This window comes from Cydia pomonella, chromosome 4 (assembly GCF_033807575.1).
Source record: "Cydia pomonella isolate Wapato2018A chromosome 4, ilCydPomo1, whole genome shotgun sequence".
Classification (NCBI taxonomy): domain Eukaryota; kingdom Metazoa; phylum Arthropoda; class Insecta; order Lepidoptera; family Tortricidae; genus Cydia; species Cydia pomonella.
The window spans coordinates 25,552,794-25,572,802 of NC_084706.1; the positions used below are offsets into that span (position 1 = coordinate 25,552,794).

At 38.9% G+C, this 20,009-nt stretch overlaps 1 protein-coding gene across 1 annotated transcript in view; it reads right to left on the reverse strand.

Annotated features, from left to right (window-relative positions):
- LOC133517353 (eukaryotic translation initiation factor 5B) overlaps positions 1-20,009 on the reverse strand; it is a 64,239-nt gene that overhangs the window by 35,339 nt on the left and 8,891 nt on the right. The window contains exons 8-14 of the mRNA XM_061850649.1: positions 10,197-10,310; positions 8,553-8,780; positions 7,566-7,748; positions 6,781-6,942; positions 4,086-4,216; positions 3,095-3,227; positions 2,406-2,513 (exon numbers count right to left, since the gene is read on the reverse strand). Of these exons, the coding sequence (XP_061706633.1) occupies positions 2,406-2,513; positions 3,095-3,227; positions 4,086-4,216; positions 6,781-6,942; positions 7,566-7,748; positions 8,553-8,780; positions 10,197-10,310 (1,059 nt within the window). The remainder of the gene's footprint in view (positions 1-2,405; positions 2,514-3,094; positions 3,228-4,085; positions 4,217-6,780; positions 6,943-7,565; positions 7,749-8,552; positions 8,781-10,196; positions 10,311-20,009) is intronic.

The window sequence follows — 20,009 nt, forward strand, 5'->3', positions numbered from 1 at the left end:
ATGGCGGATGCTTTCATGACGTCACGCTTTACTACCGGTCCTATTCTGATGTATTGGTGACATTGGTGACATACCTTAACATCGAAAGCCAGAATGGTGCCCACTGCGAGTCGTGTTCGAACATGGCAGATGCTTTCGTGACGTCACACTTTACTACCGGTCCTATTCTGATTTATTGATGGCATTGGTGACATACCTTAACATCGAACGCCAGAATGGTGCCCACTGCGAGTCGTGTTCCAACATGGCAGATGCTTTCACGATGTCACACTTTACTACCGGTCCTATTCTGATGTGCTGGTGACATTGTTGACTTACCTTAACATCGAACGCCAGAATGGTGGCCCACTGCGAGTCGTGTTCCAACATGGCGGATGCTTTCATGACGTCACGCTTTACTACCGGTCCTATTCTGATGTATTGATGACATTGGTGACATACCTTAACATCGAACGCCAGAATGGTGGCCCACTGCGAGTCGTGTTCCAACATGGCGGATGCTTTCATGACGTCACGCTTTACTACGGGTCCTATTCTGATGTATTGATGACATTGACTGGTGACATACCTTAACATCGCCAGACTGGTGAACCACTGCGAGTCGTGTTTCAACATGGCGGATGCTTTCATGACGTCACGCTTTACTACCGGTCCTATTCTGATGTATTGATGACATTGGTGACATACCTTAACATCGAACGCCAGAATGGTGGCCCACTGCGAGTCGTGTTCCAACATGGCGGATGCTTTCATAACGTCACGCTTTACTACCGGTCCTATTTTGATGTATTGATGACATTGGTGACATACCTTAACATCGAACGCCAGAATGGTGCCCACTGCGAGTCGTGTTCGAACATGGCAGATGCTTTCATGACGTCACACTTTACTACCGGTCCTATTCTGATGTATTGATGGCTTTGGTGACATACCTTAACATCGAACGCCAGAATGGTGCCCACTGCGAGTCGTGTTCCAACATGGCAGATGCTTTCATGATGTCACACTTTACTACCGGTCCTATTCTGATGTGCTGGTGACATTGTTGACTTACCTTAACATCGAACGCCAGAATGGTGGCCCACTGCGAGTCGTGTTCCAACATGGCGGATGCTTTCATGACGTCACGCTTTACTACCGGTCCTATTCTGATGTATTGATGACATTGGTGACATACCTTAACATCGAACGCCAGAATGGTGGCCCACTGCGAGTCGTGTTCCAACATGGCGGATGCTTTCATGACGTCACGCTTTACTACCGGTCCTATTCTGATGTATTGATGACATTGGTGACATACCTTAACATCGAACGCCAGAATGGTGGCCCACTGCGAGTCGTGTTCCAACATGGCGGATGCTTTCATGACGTCACGCTTTACTACCGGTCCTATTCTGATGTATTGATGACATTGGTGACATACCTTAACATCGAACGCCAGAATGGTGCCCACTGCGAGTCGTGTTCGAACATGGCAGATGCTTTCATGACGTCACACTTTACTACCGGTCCTATTCTGATGTATTGATGGCATTGGTGACATACCTTAACATCGAACGCCAGAATGGTGCCCACTGCGAGTCGTGTTCCAACATGGCAGATGCTTTCATGATGTCACACTTTACTACCGGTCCTATTCTGATGTGCTGGTGACATTGTTGACTTACCTTAACATCGAACGCCAGAATGGTGGCCCACTGCGAGTCGTGTTCCAACATGGCGGATGCTTTCATGACGTCACGCTTTACTACCGGTCCTATTCTGATGTATTGATGACATTGGTGACATACCTTAACATCGAACGCCAGAATGGTGGCCCACTGCGAGTCGTGTTCCAACATGGCGGATGCCTTCATGACGTCACGCTTTACTACCGGTCCTATTCTGATGTATTGATGACATTGGTGACATACCTTAACATCGAACGCCAGAATGGTGGCCCACTGCGAGTCGTGTTCCATCATGGCGGATGCTTTCATGACGTCACGCTTTACTACCAGTCCTATTCTGATGTATTGATGACATTGACTGGTGACATACCTTAACATCGCCAGACTGGTGAACCATTGCTAATCGTATTCCAACATGGCGGATGCTTTCATGACGTCACACTTTACTACCGGTCCTATTCTGATGTGCTGGTGACATTGTTGACTTACCTTAACATCGAACGCCAGAATGGTGGCCCACTGCGAGTCGTGTTCCAACATGGCGGATGCTTTCATGACGTCACGCTTTACTACCGGTCCTATTCTGATGTATTGATGACATTGACTGGTGACATACCTTAACATCGCCAGACTGGTGAACCATTGCTAATCGTATTCCAACATGGCGGATGCTTTCATGACGTCACACTTTACTACCGGTCCTATTCTGATGTGCTGGTGACATTGTTGACTTACCTTAACATCGAACGCCAGAATGGTGGCCCACTGCGAGTCGTGTTCCAACATGGCGGATGCTTTCATGACGTCACGCTTTACTACCGGTCCTATTCTGATGGCTGAGTACTGAAAAAAAAAACAGGTTTGTAAGTCTTATATATTTACAGCCAGTGAGTTATTTACCCTCACAATTAGTTCAATAAGATGTTTGTGTTATGGGTACATAACGAGGATATTTTATAAGAGGTAGGTAATATAAATACTTAAATACATGGAGAGCTCCACAACTAAGGGGCATGGCACACTGAGTTCGATTCGTCGATATCGGGTCGGTGCAAAAATGTGGACCCGATATCTGATCGGTGGTACGCAAAGGAGATATTATAGACCAGATATCGGTTCTTTGGGGCTCGAGAGATTAATTAACTTTAATGTATGTTAGTCTGTACGTAGCGTGTTCATTAAGTAAATATAATGAACCACGCATCTGACCTAGTGAGTAGTGACCGTGCCTATGAAGCCGATGGTCCTAGGTTCGAATCCCGGTAAGGGTATTTATTTGCGTGCACAGATATTTATTCCTGAGTCATGGATGTTTTCTATGTATTTAAGTATTTTTATATTATATACATCGTAGTCTAAGTACCCACAACACAAGCCTTCTTGGCTTACTGTGGGACTTCATTTAAAAAATATATATAACTTACGGGAATCTTGCTGGTTCGCAGGAACTCTAGGAGCGCCTCTAGCGAGCCTAGTGTGGACGCTTGTACGTACACACCGCGCTCAGACAGCTTTATTGAAGATAGCGCCGATTTCAGTTCGCGAGCCACCTCTTCCCTGTAAGGAAACAATATAAATTAAAAAACAAAAATAAATGCAACCAACACCAAATCAAGTTTCTAAGCCAAACTGTTCAAAACTAACTGAACAAATTTTTAGTTTTTTTTTAAATAAAAACCGGCTAAGTGTGAGTCGGACTCGCGCACGAAGGGTTCCGTACCTTAAGCAAAAAACTGCAAAAAAAAACACGTTTGTTGTTTGAGCTTAACTTAAGTATTTATTTTATTCTGTTATTAGTATTTGTCGTTATAGCGGCAACAAAAATACATCATCTGTGAAAATTTCAACTGTCCAGCTATTACGGTTCATGAGATACAACCTGGTGACAGACAGACAGACAGTGGGTTCTTAGTAATAGGGTTTATACCCTTTGGGTACGGAACCCTAAAAAGGGCGTAAGTAGGTCATTTTGAGCATCTCTGATTGATTTCTGACGTGTATATGCTAACAAGCTGATGAAATTTAAACAGTTAAAATCGACCATCCGACACAAATATACTAAGAAAATGTGCGAAAATATGCTGAAAACTCTAGATCTTGAATGACATCGGCTGCGCTGCGCCCTACCACACAAAGCGAGATGACACTCACAGCAAAGACAATTTGAAATAGAGGTGTATTGTCAAAGAAAACTTTGTAGTGACGTAAATTTACTGCCTACTTTCGTCGGTGACAAACAAGCATACGGCCCGCCTGATGGTAAGCAGTCTCCGTAGCCTATGGACGCCGGCAACTCCAGAGTTGCATGCGCGTTGTCGACCCTAACACTCCGCACCCTCGTTGAGCTCTGGCAACCTTACTCACCGGTAGAAACACAACGCTACGAGCAACACTTTGCAATAAACAAGGGCTTACTTCAAGACGTCGACCTCGTCAGGTTTCTGCGCCACGAGCAGATTCAAGCCCGCGATGGCCTTCTCCAGCTCCTTGGCGGCGATCTTCACTCCCTGCGCGCCCACCACCTCCTTGTACTCCATGTACGCGTTCTAAATAAATAAATATTATACGACATTATTACACAAATTGACTAAGTCCCACAGTAAGCTCAATAAGGCTTTTTTTTATCATTTAAACTTTATTGCACAATACATGAAGAGTACAAATGGCGGACTTAATGCCAGAAGGCATTCTCTACCAGTCAACCATGAGCCAAATCGAAAGATCCTAATTGGTGCAGGGTCAGAATACAGAGTAAAATGACAAAAAAAAATCACAATATTACCTATATAAAATTATACGTACATAAATAATATGATACATAAATATAAATACATACATATATAAATATATACCCATTGTGAAACATCATGAGGACGACCTTTGAACCTTGTCAAACAGATGCTTGCGCAACATGCGCTTGAAGGAGAATTTGTTCTGGGCTTGTCTCATAGAGAGAGGAAGATCATTCCACAGCCGGATTGCCTGAATGTTGAAGGAATTCGACATGAAACCTGTACGATGTCGAGGGACAATAAGTTGAAGGCTACGGGAGGTTCGGAGATCGATGCCGGGGCGCGGAGTAACAAATTTGAATTTGGAACGAAGGTAATCAGGGGCTGAAGGATTAAGGTTTGTGTTGAGGGTACTTAGACAACGATATATATAATATATAAATATTTATATAAATACTTAAATACATAGAAAACACCCATGACTCAGGAACAAATATCCATGCTCATCACACGAATAAATGCCCTTACCAGGATTTGAACCCGGGACCATCGGCTTCGTAGGCAGGGTCACTACCCACTAGGCCAAACTGGTCATCAGAATGAAAATGTTCTATCATTTTGAGAAATGACATCAGGTAATACATGGTTGACTGGAAGAGATAACTTATAGGGGTAAGTTCGCCTTTGCACATTGCAAATATTTTCTTTATTGTATCTTAATGTATCTTATGTGCAGTAAAATGTTTACATACATTCAAGTATAAATGTAGGAAGTATTAAGATAAAAATGTACCGTAAATTCCTAAAATAACAGTTCTATGGCCCCAAAACCGATCTGTAATTTTAATTAGGGGACCATATATATCTTTTTTAAAGACTGAGAATAAGCAAGACAGAGGTAGATAGACAAAGACACATTGGTTAAAAAGTAATTAGGTGCGGGATACCCCCCCCCCCAACACACACACACACGCACACACACACACACACACACACACACACACACACACACACACACACACACACACACACACACACACACACACGCGCGCACGCGAGAACCATAGTATCCCCTTCTTGAAGGGTTCCGTTGATCAGGATAGTGTCAATCTACCGAGACCTTATCTATATATACTATGACTATCATTATTACCTTGACTCGTAATTCCTTCATAGGTTGCGGCATGAGTAGAGATCGGATCTGCGTCACAATAGGTCCATCTGTACCCGCGAGGACCATAGTATCTCCTTCTCTAAGGGTTCCGTTGATCAGGATATTGCCAATCTACCGAGACCTTATCTATATATACTATGACTATCATTATTACCTTGACTCGTAATTCCTTCATAGGTTGCGGCATGAGTAGAGATCGGATCTGCGTCACAATAGGTCCATCTGTACCCGCGAGAACCATAGTATCTCCTTCTCTAAGGGTTCCGTTGATCAGGATATTGCCAATCTACCGAGACCTTATCTATATATACTATAACTATCATTATTACCTTGACTCGTAATTCCTTCATAGGTTGCGGCATGAGTAGAGATCGGATCTGCGTCACAATAGGTCCATCTGTACCCGCGAGAACCATAGTATCTCCTTCTCTAAGGGTTCCGTTGATCAGGATATTGCCAATCTACCGAGACCTTATCTATATATACTATAACTATCATTATTACCTTGACTCGTAATTCCTTCATAGGTTGCGGCATGAGTAGAGATCGGATCTGCGTCACAATAGGTCCATCTGTACCCGCGAGAACCATAGTATCTCCTTCTCTAAGGGTTCCGTTGATCAGGATATTGCCAATCTACCGAGACCTTATCTATATATACTATAACTATCATTATTACCTTGACTCGTAATTCCTTCATAGGTTGCGGCATGAGTAGAGATCGGATCTGCGTCACAATAGGTCCATCTGTACCCGCGAGAACCATAGTATCTCCTTCTCTAAGGGTTCCGTTGATCAGGATATTGCCAATCTACCGAGACCTTATCTATATATACTATAACTATCATTATTACCTTGACTCGTAATTCCTTCATAGGTTGCGGCATGAGTAGCGATCGGATCTGCGTCACAATAGGTCCATCTGTACCCGCGAGAACCATAGTATCTCCTTCTCTAAGGGTTCCGTTGATCAGGATATTGCCAATCTACCGAGACCTTATCTATATATACTATAACTATCATTATTACCTTGACTCGTAATTCCTTCATAGGTTGCGGCATGAGTAGCGATCGGATCTGCGTCACAATAGGTCCATCTGTACCCGCGAGAACCATAGTATCTCCTTCTCTAAGGGTTCCGTTGATCAGGATATTGCCAATCTACCGAGACCTTATCTATATATACTATAACTATCATTATTACCTTGACTCGTAATTCCTTCATAGGTTGCGGCATGAGTAGCGATCGGATCTGCGTCACAATAGGTCCATCTGTACCCGCGAGGACCATAGTATCTCCTTCTCTAAGGGTTCCGTTGATCAGGATTGTGTCGATCGTCGTTCCGAGACCCGGGATTGCTTTCACCTGGAAAAAGAAAATATTTTAGTTAACATAGTTATAAATAGACAAAGATTCGACTATCGATTTAGATAAAAATTGTGCTAATGAGTTTTAATAGATATACTACATGGCGCTGTGCGAGGCCATCTTTTGTGTAACTAAATTGTTGCAGAAAATATGACGTTGATGATTATGAACATGATGACGTCAGTTGTAGATGAATTTGTTCTCGACTTCACACATCTTATTCAATCTAAATCTTTGGTGATACAAAAATAGTGGCTTTTACCAATGCGTGTTGGTGAATCGTAGATTTCATAACCGGTAAAACATAGGTTATAACTTACTTTGGGCTTTTAAAGTAAAATAGAATCTAGTACATAGTTTATAACGGTAAAAAAGGTATTACGAATGAGAGTGAATTGAAGCCCGATGCCGAAGGCGAGGGCTTAATTAACAGGAGTTGGTAATTCCTGTACTACCCGTGGCACACGCAATGTTTTCATCACCTTATGAGGAAGAAAAGGGAAAAAACTCCTTCCTAATTTTACAGCCCTAGTCAAAATCTCAAAATTTAGGATTTACGGACCGCATCGCCTACGTGTAATAACACCTTTTACGAGCAAGTGTGATGAAAAATGCCTTACCTCCAGCACTGTAGCTAATAGTTGCTGTGAAAACACTAATCTCTTATGCAAGGGACCTTCGCATGCTTGCACGATCATCGCCAAGAGATTTCCCATGCCTTCTCCGGTAACTGCCGAAGTTGGTACCAAGGAAACATATGAACGGGGATCGGGGTTTTCGTAGAACAGCGCTGCGTTTAGACCCTGAAATAGATATAAAATTATCAAACTTAGTCATACGAACCTGAACCTGTTAATATAAGGTAGTTTAATAATGTAGTTTGATGTATACTAATGATCTAACAATCTATGGATCTGAGGAATCTGAAAATAAATATTTTTTATTTTTTATTATAAAAATCGGATGAGAAATACGATCTGTACAGGAGAATAGCCACAGTTGTGCTTTCAAAACTCTATCTGCTTGTATGGGACTTGCATGTTCATTATGTAACTCAAGTCAGGATACCTGATATTTTGTAAAAAATACATACCTGTTCAGAAAACTGCAGCATAAAATCCTAGCTTCGCTTCTCAATCTCGATCTGTGTGTTGGCAGCCTATATTTTCCGCATATCTCGTAAGTCAGGGTACCTGATATCTTGTAAAAATTATCTGTTCAGAAAACTGCAGCATAAAATCCTAACTTCGCTTCACAATCTCGATCTGTGTGTTGGCAGCCTATACTTTATCCCCTTATATCTCGCACGTCAGGATACCTAATATATTGTAAAAATTACCTGTTCAGAAAACTGCTGCATGACATCCTTGCTTCACCACTCAAACTCGATCCGTGTGTTAGTCGCCTGCATTTTTAATATTCACTTTAAGCACTTAACCAGTTGTACAGACGATCAATATCATTCAGGATACCTGATATTAAAAAATACCTGTTCGGAAAACTGCACCATAACATCCTTGTTTCGCCTTTCATATTCGATCTGTGTGTAGGTAGCCTGCATCTTCCAAATATCTCACACGTCAGGATACCTGCTATTTAAAAATTACCTGTTCAGAAAACTGCAGCATAACATCCTTGCTTCGCTTCTCAAACTCGATCTGTGTGTTGGTAGCCTGCATTTTCAATATATCTCGAACGTCTTTGCGTTGAGCACTTTGCCAATCGTATAGACGATCTATTTTGTTGAGGGCTACTATGAAGGGAGTCTTCTTCTGTTTCAGTAGGTTTATGGACTCTATTGTTTGGGGCTCTAGGCCGTGCATTATGTCTACCACCTGGAAAAATAATAATTGTTATAGTGAAAAACACTAACTGGAGACGATAAAGTGAAACTTACGCAATGATTGACCCTTTAAAATACTTTCTTTGGTCTCTACTCATATTTTTATAAAAAAAATACCACAGTTGGCTTAAAAGAAGGTGGCTGGCCAATTATAAAACACCTACGCCAACTCGTTATTCCTAATAAGGATACTCTTTATTCCTAATAAGGATACTCTTTATTCCTAATAAGGATACTCTTTATTCCTAATAAGGATACTCTTTATTCCTAATAAGGATACTAGCTTATTTAGTTACTTCTTACAGTTTGACTAATATCCTTGTCGGACTTTTGTCAAGATCTATCCTTTTGTCAAAATTTTAACATTTTAACAAATATCCGTCCAGATTTTGGTGACGACGCCCAACCACAATATTTTTAATATAGATCAATGTTCGGATAGCTTCGATAGACGATAGATGCAAAGAAAATTTGTTTAATATTTAGAAAATAAAAGTTCGCGTCAAATATGCAGCCGCGATTCTTGTGACGTCATAATTGCAGTGCAGTAACAAAGAAACGTAAAACGCGCAGTGCAAACTTATCGCCGTTGTTCGAGACTGGTTTTTGGTGACGTCACTCACTAGACAAAATAGTGGTCGGCGTTTTCGGTCACGTGGCATACGTACAGATGATAAAACGATTATTTTAATTTCGAAATTCAAAATAAAACTCATGTTTACATGTTTCAATTCCGAATGAGTTAAGAAATACAGACGACATGGTTAGTTTTAAAAGTAAATTATTTAATTTTATTGTTGACAAAGCATATTATAGTGTAAGTGATTTTTTTTAGCTGATTATCAATGGTAACTGTGCACAGCATGCAGTCACAGTCCATAAATGAAAAATTGTACGCCTTACGGCACAACATTGTGGTACGATGATGATGTATATGGGACCTGTACTGATGTATATAGTTAATAAACTAAAAAAAAAAACGGCCAAGTGCAAGTCGGACTCGCACAGGAAGGGTTCCGTACCATTATCTATAAAAACGGTCATCCATCCAAGTACTGACCCCGCCCGACGTTGCTTAACGTCGGTGATTGGATGAGAACCTCGAGATTGTAAAGAAATATTTATTTTATTCTGTTTTTAGTATTTGTTGTTATAGCGGCAACAGAAATACATAATCTGTAGAAATTTCAACTGGCTAACTATCACGGTTCATGAGATACAGCCTGGTGACAGACGGACGGACGGACGGACAGCGGAGTCTCAGTATAATAGGGTCCCGTTTGACCCTTTAGGTATGGAACCCTAAAAAATTAAATATTCAGACAAACCCAAATGTGGGGCACCTTTTGACTGGACAATATAAAAGAAAATATACAGGTATGAATGGATCATATAATTAAATACTTACAAGAATGGCGATATCGCAGAGCGAAGATCCTCTGTTCCGCAGATTACTGAAGGACTCGTGGCCGGGGGTGTCGATGATCAGCAAACCAGGAAGTTTGAAGGCGATCTCGTTAACCTGTAGAACAACAATACCGTTTAGAACAGTATTAACAACTAGCTTGTGTCCCTAACTTTATTTGCGTAAATGTTCCTTAAAACCTTACTTGCTTAACAAACTTAACGAAGAAGACAAATCGCAAAACGTGTTATATAACAATAACATTTAGAACAGTATTAGCAACTAGCTTGTATCCCTAACTTTCTCTGCGTCAATGTTCCTTAAAAACCTTACTTGCTTAACAAACTTAACAGAGAAGACAAATCGCAAAACGTGTTAAATAACAATAACATTTAGAACAGTATTAGCAACTAGCTTATGTCACTAACTTTCTCTGCGTCACTGTTCCTTAAAAACCTTACTTGCTTAACAAACTTAACGAAGAAGACAAATCGCAAAACGTGTTAAGTATATAACAATAACATTTAGAACAGTATTAGCAACTAGCTTGTATCCCTAACTTTCTCTGCGTCAATGTTCCTTAAAAACCTTACTTGCTTAACAAACTTAACGGAGAAGACAAATCGCAAAACGTGTTAAATAACAATAACATTTAGAACAGTATTAGCAACTAGCTTATGTCACTAACTTTCTCTGCGTCACTGTTCCTTAAAAACCTTACTTGCTTAACAAACTTAACGAAGAAGACAAATCGCAAAACGTGTTAAGTATATAACAATAACATTTAGAACAGTATTTAGTCCATTGAATAAAAAGTTCTAGAGTGCGTGAGTTAGTAACGTAAGATGTTTCTTCGGAAACATGTCAAGAGTCCCTAGGTAATAAACATACTAAAACCCCGGGACACTAGGAGGAGCCCCGGAGTGGGGGGAGGGGGGGAAAGGGTCCATTTTTTCATTTTTCGCTTAAATCTCAAAAACGGTAGATGTTAGAGAAAAACTTTCAAGGAAAAGTTGAAAGGCCATAAAATTATCTACAAGTTGTACCTAAATCATTTTTTTCTATTCCCAGCCGTTTCTGAGTTACACGCAGTAAAAAATGATTTTGGCTCAAACAATTTCCCCATACTACATACCCATGTTTATCACATCAATCGATCAAAAAATATTTCTTTCTTCCAAAAAACTCAAATGTGCAACTTGTGACCGGTACTGATAGATTGCTCTTAATTAGGTCTATAATTGGTAAAATAAACACATTCCTCCATGGAAGCCTTTAGGAGGAATCGATTGTCAAAATATTATATTAGGGTAGTTTGAGTTACTGAACTTGATCTTTTTATTTTTTTCTTCCAAAAAACTCAAAAGTGCAACTTGTGACCGGTACAGATAGATTGCTCATAATTAGATCTATCATTGATAAAAATACCAGATTCCACCACGGAGGCGTTTACGGGGAATTGAATTTTATTAGGGTAGTTACGATACTTGAACTTTTTATTTTTTTTCTTCCAAAAAGCTCAAAAGTGCAACTTGTGACCGGTACTGATAGATTGCTCTTAATTAGGTCTATCATTGGTAAAAAAAACACATTCCTCCATGGAAGCCTTTAGGAGGAATCGATTGTCAAAATATTATATTAGGGTAGTTACGCAACTTGACCTTTTTATTTTTTTTCTTCCAAAAAGCTCAAAAGTGCAACTTGTGACCGGTACCGATAGATTGCTCATAATTAGGTCTATCATTGATAAAAAAAACAGATTCCACCATGGAGGCGTTTAGGAGGAATTGAATTTTATTAGGGTAGTTACGATACTTGAACTTTTTTTTTTCCTCTAGTGCCTCTCATATGACATCAATGTCCCAACATTATCCGTTGTTCGGATTTTTTCGATGAAGGTTCACACGTAGCATGGGAAGGGGTCCGCCCTCGTTAAGCTTATGCTAAAACCCCATGCTCATCCGTGTGAACTAGAGAAACGGGGGCGAGGCACCATGGAGCCGCTACAGACCCATGGCGCCACTTTGCCTCAGTTTTCGAATTTTTCACCTTTCATGGGATGTAGCTCGAAAACGGCTGGGAATAGAAAAAAATGATTTAGGTACAACTTGTAGATAATTTTATGGCCTTTCAACTTTTCCTTGAAAGTTTTTCTCTAACATCTACCGTTTTTGTGATTTAAGCGAAAAATGAAAAAATTGACCCTTTCCCCCCCTCCCCCCACTCCGGGGCTCCTCCTAGTGTCCCGGGGTTTTAGTATGTTTATTACCTAGGGACTCTTGACATGTTTCCGAAGAAACATCTTACGTTACTAACTCACGCACTCTAGACCCCCCTTGGAGGGACTCGTTCAATGGACTAATTAGCAACTAGCTTGTATCCCTAACTTTCTCTGCGTCAATGTTCCTTAAAAACCTTACTTGCTTAACAAACTTAACGGAGAAGACAAATCGCAAAACGTGTTAAATAACAATAACATTTAGAACAGTATTAGCAACTATAGATCGTGTCAGTCGTGCCTTGATTCGTATTGCCATGTTATTAAGGGTTAGATTTGCCAAATGTGCGCGTCATTGTGGTTGGCACGAACTATCCTATTTCCTTCCCCAGGACTGAATCTATACCACATTTCAACTAAATCGGTTCAGCGGTTTAAGCGTGAGGTAAAAACAGCCGGGCAGAGTTAATGTCGTAATTATAATAATAGTAATAAATAAAAGTACTTTAGCTACCGTAGAACCATTTTTGAATGCAATCCGGTAATTGCTTGTCTTTTAATAATAGCTTGATACATATCGTACAATCATTGCGCAGGAGTACGGCAATTTAAATATTTAAAATGGACAACAGACAAAAAACACTGACATCCGTTCGTAAAAACATTTTAGTATTCAATGTGCATGTAAACATGTATGAGTTAAAATGGTTGGTACTAACTGCAGTTTTTTTCACATTATGCTGGAATATTTTAGTGAGTTTAAATTATACTTTAAACTTTTAAAAGCTTATTAGTCTAAATTTATACTATTAATTTATATTAATAATATGAGTACATAGGAAGCACTGAAAATTCTTAGAATTATTAATATTTACCTATTTAAGTATTTATAAATATTTATATATTATACACCGTGTTTTTATTGAATTCCGTTAACTTCGGGGTATTGGTAAGTACGTTTAAGGACATGACATAGTTAATTTTACAAAAAAAAAAAAATATTTTTTTAAACATTTTTTTTGTTATAAAAAGTAATTAAATGTTGCATATAGCGTTGTTGTTGCACGGGCACGGGCATTACATTTATCTCAATCAAACAATTGAAAACTGTGACATGTCAATGTCATTTCGAACATCGATCGTCCGAGATAGTACTTACGTTTAGTAGCAAATGTATTAACCCGTACTAAATACTAATCAATATGTGAACGGGCCTTAAGGTAAGTGTACACACTCGTAAGAGCTTTATTAGATAAAAATAAAATATTGATTATCTCCGAAATGGATAATTAGAATACCGGTGTCTTTGAGAAAGTTACTTAATTTAAGCTAAGGAATGCACCCTTGAAATTAACGCAAATCAAAATAAAATATCGTGGGTACTTAACCCACAACAAGCCTTATTGAGGTTACTGTGCGACTTTAGTCAATTTTTGAAATAATGTCCTATAACATTGTATTTGTATTATTAATTTGTATTCTTAAAAATAGTCGTAGCCCCACAAAACTCAACAATGAGTTTGACTGTGGGGTAGTCAGTCTCTAGTTATGTAACTAAAATAACTTATAGTGGGTAATTAATTACTACATTGTATGAAAATGTTTTTTTAACATAGATTTATATTTTTCACGGCTTATAGTTTCAGGCAAACTATTAAGTATGGAATTATTTCCTAATATGGGCCTTATATGGGTCAGTGTGGATAAGATCGGCATATAACATTTTTGGGTGTGGGTGGGAAGACCGTTATATGGCAAGAGCTCTCGTATTTGTATACATACTTTGCACTCTAACAGTCAGAAATGAAGAACTTCACTCCTGCTGTACCGACTTTCCGTAAGTGGACTATGTGTACAAGTCCAAGAGTTTGTAGGCTTGTAGACGGTCTTACCTCATAGTAGGTCATACAACCTAATCATACAAAAAAAAACCGAAAAAAAAAAAACAAATACACGGTACATAGACCAATGATAGAGGACCTTTAGCGCTATCTATTTGGTCCTCATGTATGTTCAGAGAAACAATAGTTTTGAACCAAATTAAATGGGAACTGGAAGAACCTTGGGGCATTGTAAAAAAAAAAGTGATGGACCTGGGTATGTCCTTAAACTAGGCCCAAAGGAGAGGTATGGGAATTGCGAATGTCATCTCGCTTTGTGTGGTAGGGCACAGCACAGCGGATATCATTCCGGATCTAGAGCAGAGCCCAACTGGGGAAGTACTTCTACCTTTCAGAAAACCGCAGCCAAATAACGCTAGACCCCACTCATAGTGTTGTGTTCCTGCCGGTGAGTAAGGTTGCCAGAGCTCAACGAGGATGCGGAGTGTTAGGGTCGGCAACTCGCAGGTAACCCCTCTGGATTTGCAGGCGTCCATAGGCCACGGAGACTGCTTACCATCAGGCGGGCCGTATGCTTGTTTGCCACCGACGTAGTATACCAAAAAAGTGATTTTTATTAGCTTCTACTTACATGTCAGATCAATGTATATGGTGTTTACCGTAGGTTTACGTACTTCACGTACTGTATTTTAAGACGATTTGTATTATTTACATTAACATGTTTTGACAGAGAGATTAAAGGACGATGACGATCTCGAAAGACAGCGGCGGGCCATAGCGATGAGAAGCAACATGCTGGCACGTCGGTTTGCTCACTGTTCCGACCAAGCCAAAATAACTTTGTTCAAGGCGTACTGTCAGGCGTTCTACACTAGCCAGCTGTGGTACCATTTCACGAAACGATCGTTCAATAGACTTCGAGTACAGTACAACAACGCGTTTCGTGCAATGTTACGGCTACCGTGGCGGTGTAGTGCGTCTGGTATGTTCGCCGAGAACAGAGTAGATGACTTTTACGCTATAATGCGTAAAAGGCACTGGTCGTTTGTCGGGAGAGTGAGCGAATCGACGAACAGTATTGTTAAAATAGTGTATACAACCTGCTACTGTATGAGCAAGGTTTCCCCGCTGTACCTATATAATTAGCCTTAATTTTAATTGTATATTTTTTTTTATTGTATTGTTGCGTTATTGTAATTTAATGGGTTGATACCTGAATAAATAACATTTTTATTTATTTTTATTTTTATTTATTTAGAGTCTACAAGTGATCCCAGAGCGAGCAACGGTGACGTACCTCAATGAGAAATACATATACCCGAACGGAACCCTCAAAGTGAGGAGATACGGAAGGAAAAGCGGGTATTACGTCAACATAGAGGGAACCTCCAAGATGGAGTTTGGCAACAACGTTTCAGTGAGTACTACTGGCCTTAGCGTCTATTTCAGACGATCTATGGTGCAATGTCTAGAGACATTACACCGCCTGGGACGGAGTTAAGGAAAACGCAGGGATGCCCAGCACCTGCGCCACCCTCTCGACCTCACTGGCCGGACCCACAGGAAAGGCAAGCCAATACGTGTGGAGCCAGGTTGGCTGCAGGAGTCTACCGCAGATTTCAGGTTGGACCCTACTCACGCCTAACGGGGACTCCGTCCCGGGTTTGATTTTGGAGTTTTCCTTCAGAGAGTTGTGTGTGTGTGTGTGTGTGTGTGTGTGTGTGTGTGTGTGTGTGTGTGTTCAGTGAGTAACGACACAATAAGCAACTTTCCAACTTTACAAGTCTGAATTAAAACAAAACATTACTACGCTAAACTGCGATATGGACCCGGGTATAGAATTTGAAATAAAGATGGATTGTCAAAGTAAACTTTGTAGTTACAGTAAATTTACTACCATCATGATTAAAACTTTTAGAACGTCATTTTAATTTGATCCTTATTATTTTACTGATATGTGTTAAATTTGTTAAATATCAAAAAGTGGCACCGTCTAATAGATCAAAGGTGAAAAGTACGGCAGCATCGTTTCGAGCGATGGCGCCATAACCTTTAGGTTGTGCCCGGTAAACTGGCGCCACTTTTTGATATTTAACAAATTTAACACACATCAGTGAAAGAATAAGGATCAAAGTCAAATGGCGTTCTAAAAGTTTTAATCATGTGTCGAATTATGTCAGTAAATTTACGTGGCTACAAAGTTTTCTTTGACAATACAACTCTATTTCAAATTCTCTTTGCTGAGTGTCATCTCGCTTTGTGTGGTAGGGCACAGCGCAGCGGATGTCATTCAAGATCTAGAGTTTTCAGCATATTTCCGCACATTTTCGGCGTTATCTTAGTACCTTTATGTCGCATGGCCGATTTTAACTTTTTAATTTCATCAGCTTGTTAGCATACACACGTCATTTTAGATAGCCCCACAGAAATCAATTAGGAGCTGCAAAATATGTGAAATTTGGGTGCCACTCACTGTCACTGTTTCTCGAAATTAGTCGAGTACCTAAAAAAACTTGTGTTAAACAATACAAACATTTGAGAAAACAATTCTTGCTGAGGTATATAATTGGGGGAAATTATCTTTATATTAAATAATTATTATTAAATAATCAATATAATTTGTCTTGAAATAATAATATTTTGCATAATACATATATAAATAAATAAAAATCCCCATATTATTAAATAAAATACGCAACGTCAAATAATGCATTAAACGAGGAAATTTAAAGTATACACCGTGTTTTTATTGAATTGATATGTTACGTGTAAGGAAACTAAAATGACATACTTTGTTTATTAAAAAAAAAAAAGGTTTTTTTATTTACTTTTTTTTAAGTAATTAAATGTTGCATATAGCGTTGTTGTAATATTACATTTAATTCAACCAAACAATTGAAAACTGACATATCAATGTCATTTCGAACATCGATCGTCCGAGTTAGTGTTAACGTTTAGTAGCAAATGTAAACTCGTACTAAATACTAATCAATATGAAAACAGGCCCTAAGACAAGTGTACACGCTCGTAGGGGCCTTATCAGATAAAAATAAATGATTGATTACCTCCGAAATGGAGTTAATTAGAATACTGGTCTTTGAGAAAGTTACTTAATTTAAGCTCAGGAATGTACCCTTGAAATTAACGAAAAAAACACGGTGTATACAAAACAGATTTTTTTTAACAAGCAAAAATGTCTGCGAACGATGCTATTAAGCTTAGAATAAATTTAAAATCCAGAGGCCGTGAGTTCAAGTCTCACCCAAGACGGTAATTTTTCCACTTTTAAATTGACATCGAAATATCAAGTGGGGGGAGGGGGGAGGCAGCTCCCCCCCCTCCCCCACCTGCTGCTGCAGAGCTACATTTTACATACAATGTATGCCCCTCTAGGTCTCCGGCGATATCAACTACCCCTAGTTCACTGGCTGGATACGCCCTTGTATTATTTTCTTTGCAGTTGCATTTAATTTTCTTCGAGTTTCTGCACAACGAGTACAAACGCAGCTTCGTGGAAATGAAGTTTGAAAAGATCTGCGAGTCTATTAACAAGGACCCTTACCTTGGCAAGGCGTTTCAAATGATCGGCATGCCGTGTCCCTTACCACCGGTTAGTAATAGCAAAGACAATTTGAAATATTGTAATGTCAAACCCATGTCAATGCCATCTTTCGACACATGATTAAAACTTTTAGAACGCCATTTGACTTTGATCCTTATTCTTTCACTGATATGTGTTAAATATGTTAAATATCAAAAAGTGGCGCCATCTAATAGATCAAAGGCCAAAGGTATGGCGGCATCGTTACGAGCGATGGCGCCATCTTACCAGGCACAACTTAAAGGTTATAATAAATATCAGTGAAAGAATAAGGATCAAAGTCAAATGGCGTTCTAAAAGTTTTAATCATGTGTCGAAAAATGACAGTCAATTTACTGTGGCTACAAAGTTTTCCTTGACAATCCACTTCTATTTCAAATTCTCTTTGGTAATAGTACATTAAGGAACGGTTCGGAAAAAAAATATTGGCACTAAATTTTTTATAGTATTATGTAGATACTATTCTATAAAATGGTATTTAAAATAAAAGCAAGAATTGAAGTTTTCGCCTTTTATGTTAGGTACATCTCTCCTAACAGTTTTTGAACAGCGTCTTCTGAGAGAATTTCTGAGGTGTTTCTCATAAACATAGTTTTTTCTTTAAGTTTGATGAGCTTCTTAATACCTTATTAAATTGTCTTTTATTCAATATTTAACACTTTTGATTTGTATCCACTTTGACTTTTGAGGTAGATACATGGAATCTCCACTTTTGTGTATTTGCTATGTTTACAGAAATTATGTTTCCAATAGAAAAACCTCTGTTAGGGGTTAGATTGGAGAGAGTTCCTGTCTACCCAGGATAAAATCCGGTTATTTGGTATAACTTATTGATAAGATGACGACCGGTTTGGCCTAGTGGGTAGTGACCCTGCCTACGAAGCTGATGGTCCCGGGTTCAAATCCCGGTAAGGGCATTTATTCGTGTGATGAGCATGGATATTTAATTGTTCCTGAGTCATGGGTGTTTTCTATGTATTTAAGTATTTATAAATATTTATATATTATATATATCGTTGTCTAAGTACCCTCAACATAAGCCTCATTGAGCTTACTGTGGGGTCTTAGTCAATTTGTGTAATAATGTACTATAATATTTATTTATTTAAGATGATAATCCTAAAACCATAAAACAAGTTGTGAAAATGGATATTCAATTGTGGCATTGTGACAAAACTTTTTCAGGGTACACACAGGCTGATGAACATCACAGTACCGGGGCAGGACTTCCCTTTCGTCTGGCCCTTCGAAAAGTGCAAAGTGGAATTCACGTTGCTGCAGAACCTGAACAAGGATGTAATGGCCACTGCTGATATATATGTCATGTTCAAACAAAATCCTAGAATTAAATAAATAAAGATATAGGAACCGGGTGTTTAATTGGAGATACCTAATGACAGTAATCAACGTCGTATTGAAATATAGGCCACGTGACAACAATGAAATAAAATGAAAAAAAAAAAAAAACTATGGCATAAGCGGAAACGTCAAATTATCTTATTCTGGATTTCACTGCACGTGTAGATAGGCCGTATAGGTAGGTATTGTAGGGATTTGACGACCGGTCTGTTCTAGTGGCTAGTGACCCTGCCTATGAAGCTGATGGTCCAGGGTTCAAATCCTGGTAAGAGCATATATTTGTGTGATGAACACGGATATTTGTTTCTGAGTCATGGATGTTTTCTATGTATTTAAGTATTTATAATTATATATATCGTTGTCTAGGTACCTACAACACAAGCCTTATTGAGCTTACTGTGGGACTTGGTCAATTTGTGTAATAATGTCCTATAATAAATAAAAATTATATAATAAAATAATAATATTTATTTATTTATTTATATCGTCACTACTTTAAAAAAACTCGTATCTAAAAATCATCAAGTTTCTAGGAGGAACAATAAACATCCTGTAAATTAGTGTGATTGATCAAATAATTTCTTGTTAGTTTCATTGAGATACTTTGATAGCCAGTCATTAATTTTATAAATATTCGAATAACTCACGCAAACACTTTTTTTGAAATTTACAGTTTAATTTTATAAATATTCGAATAACTCACGCAAACACTTTTTATGAAATTTACAGTTATTCCTAAGATTTTTGTTTTAATATTGACTGAAAGTTGTTAAGTTATGATATTTTTGCTTTCAATT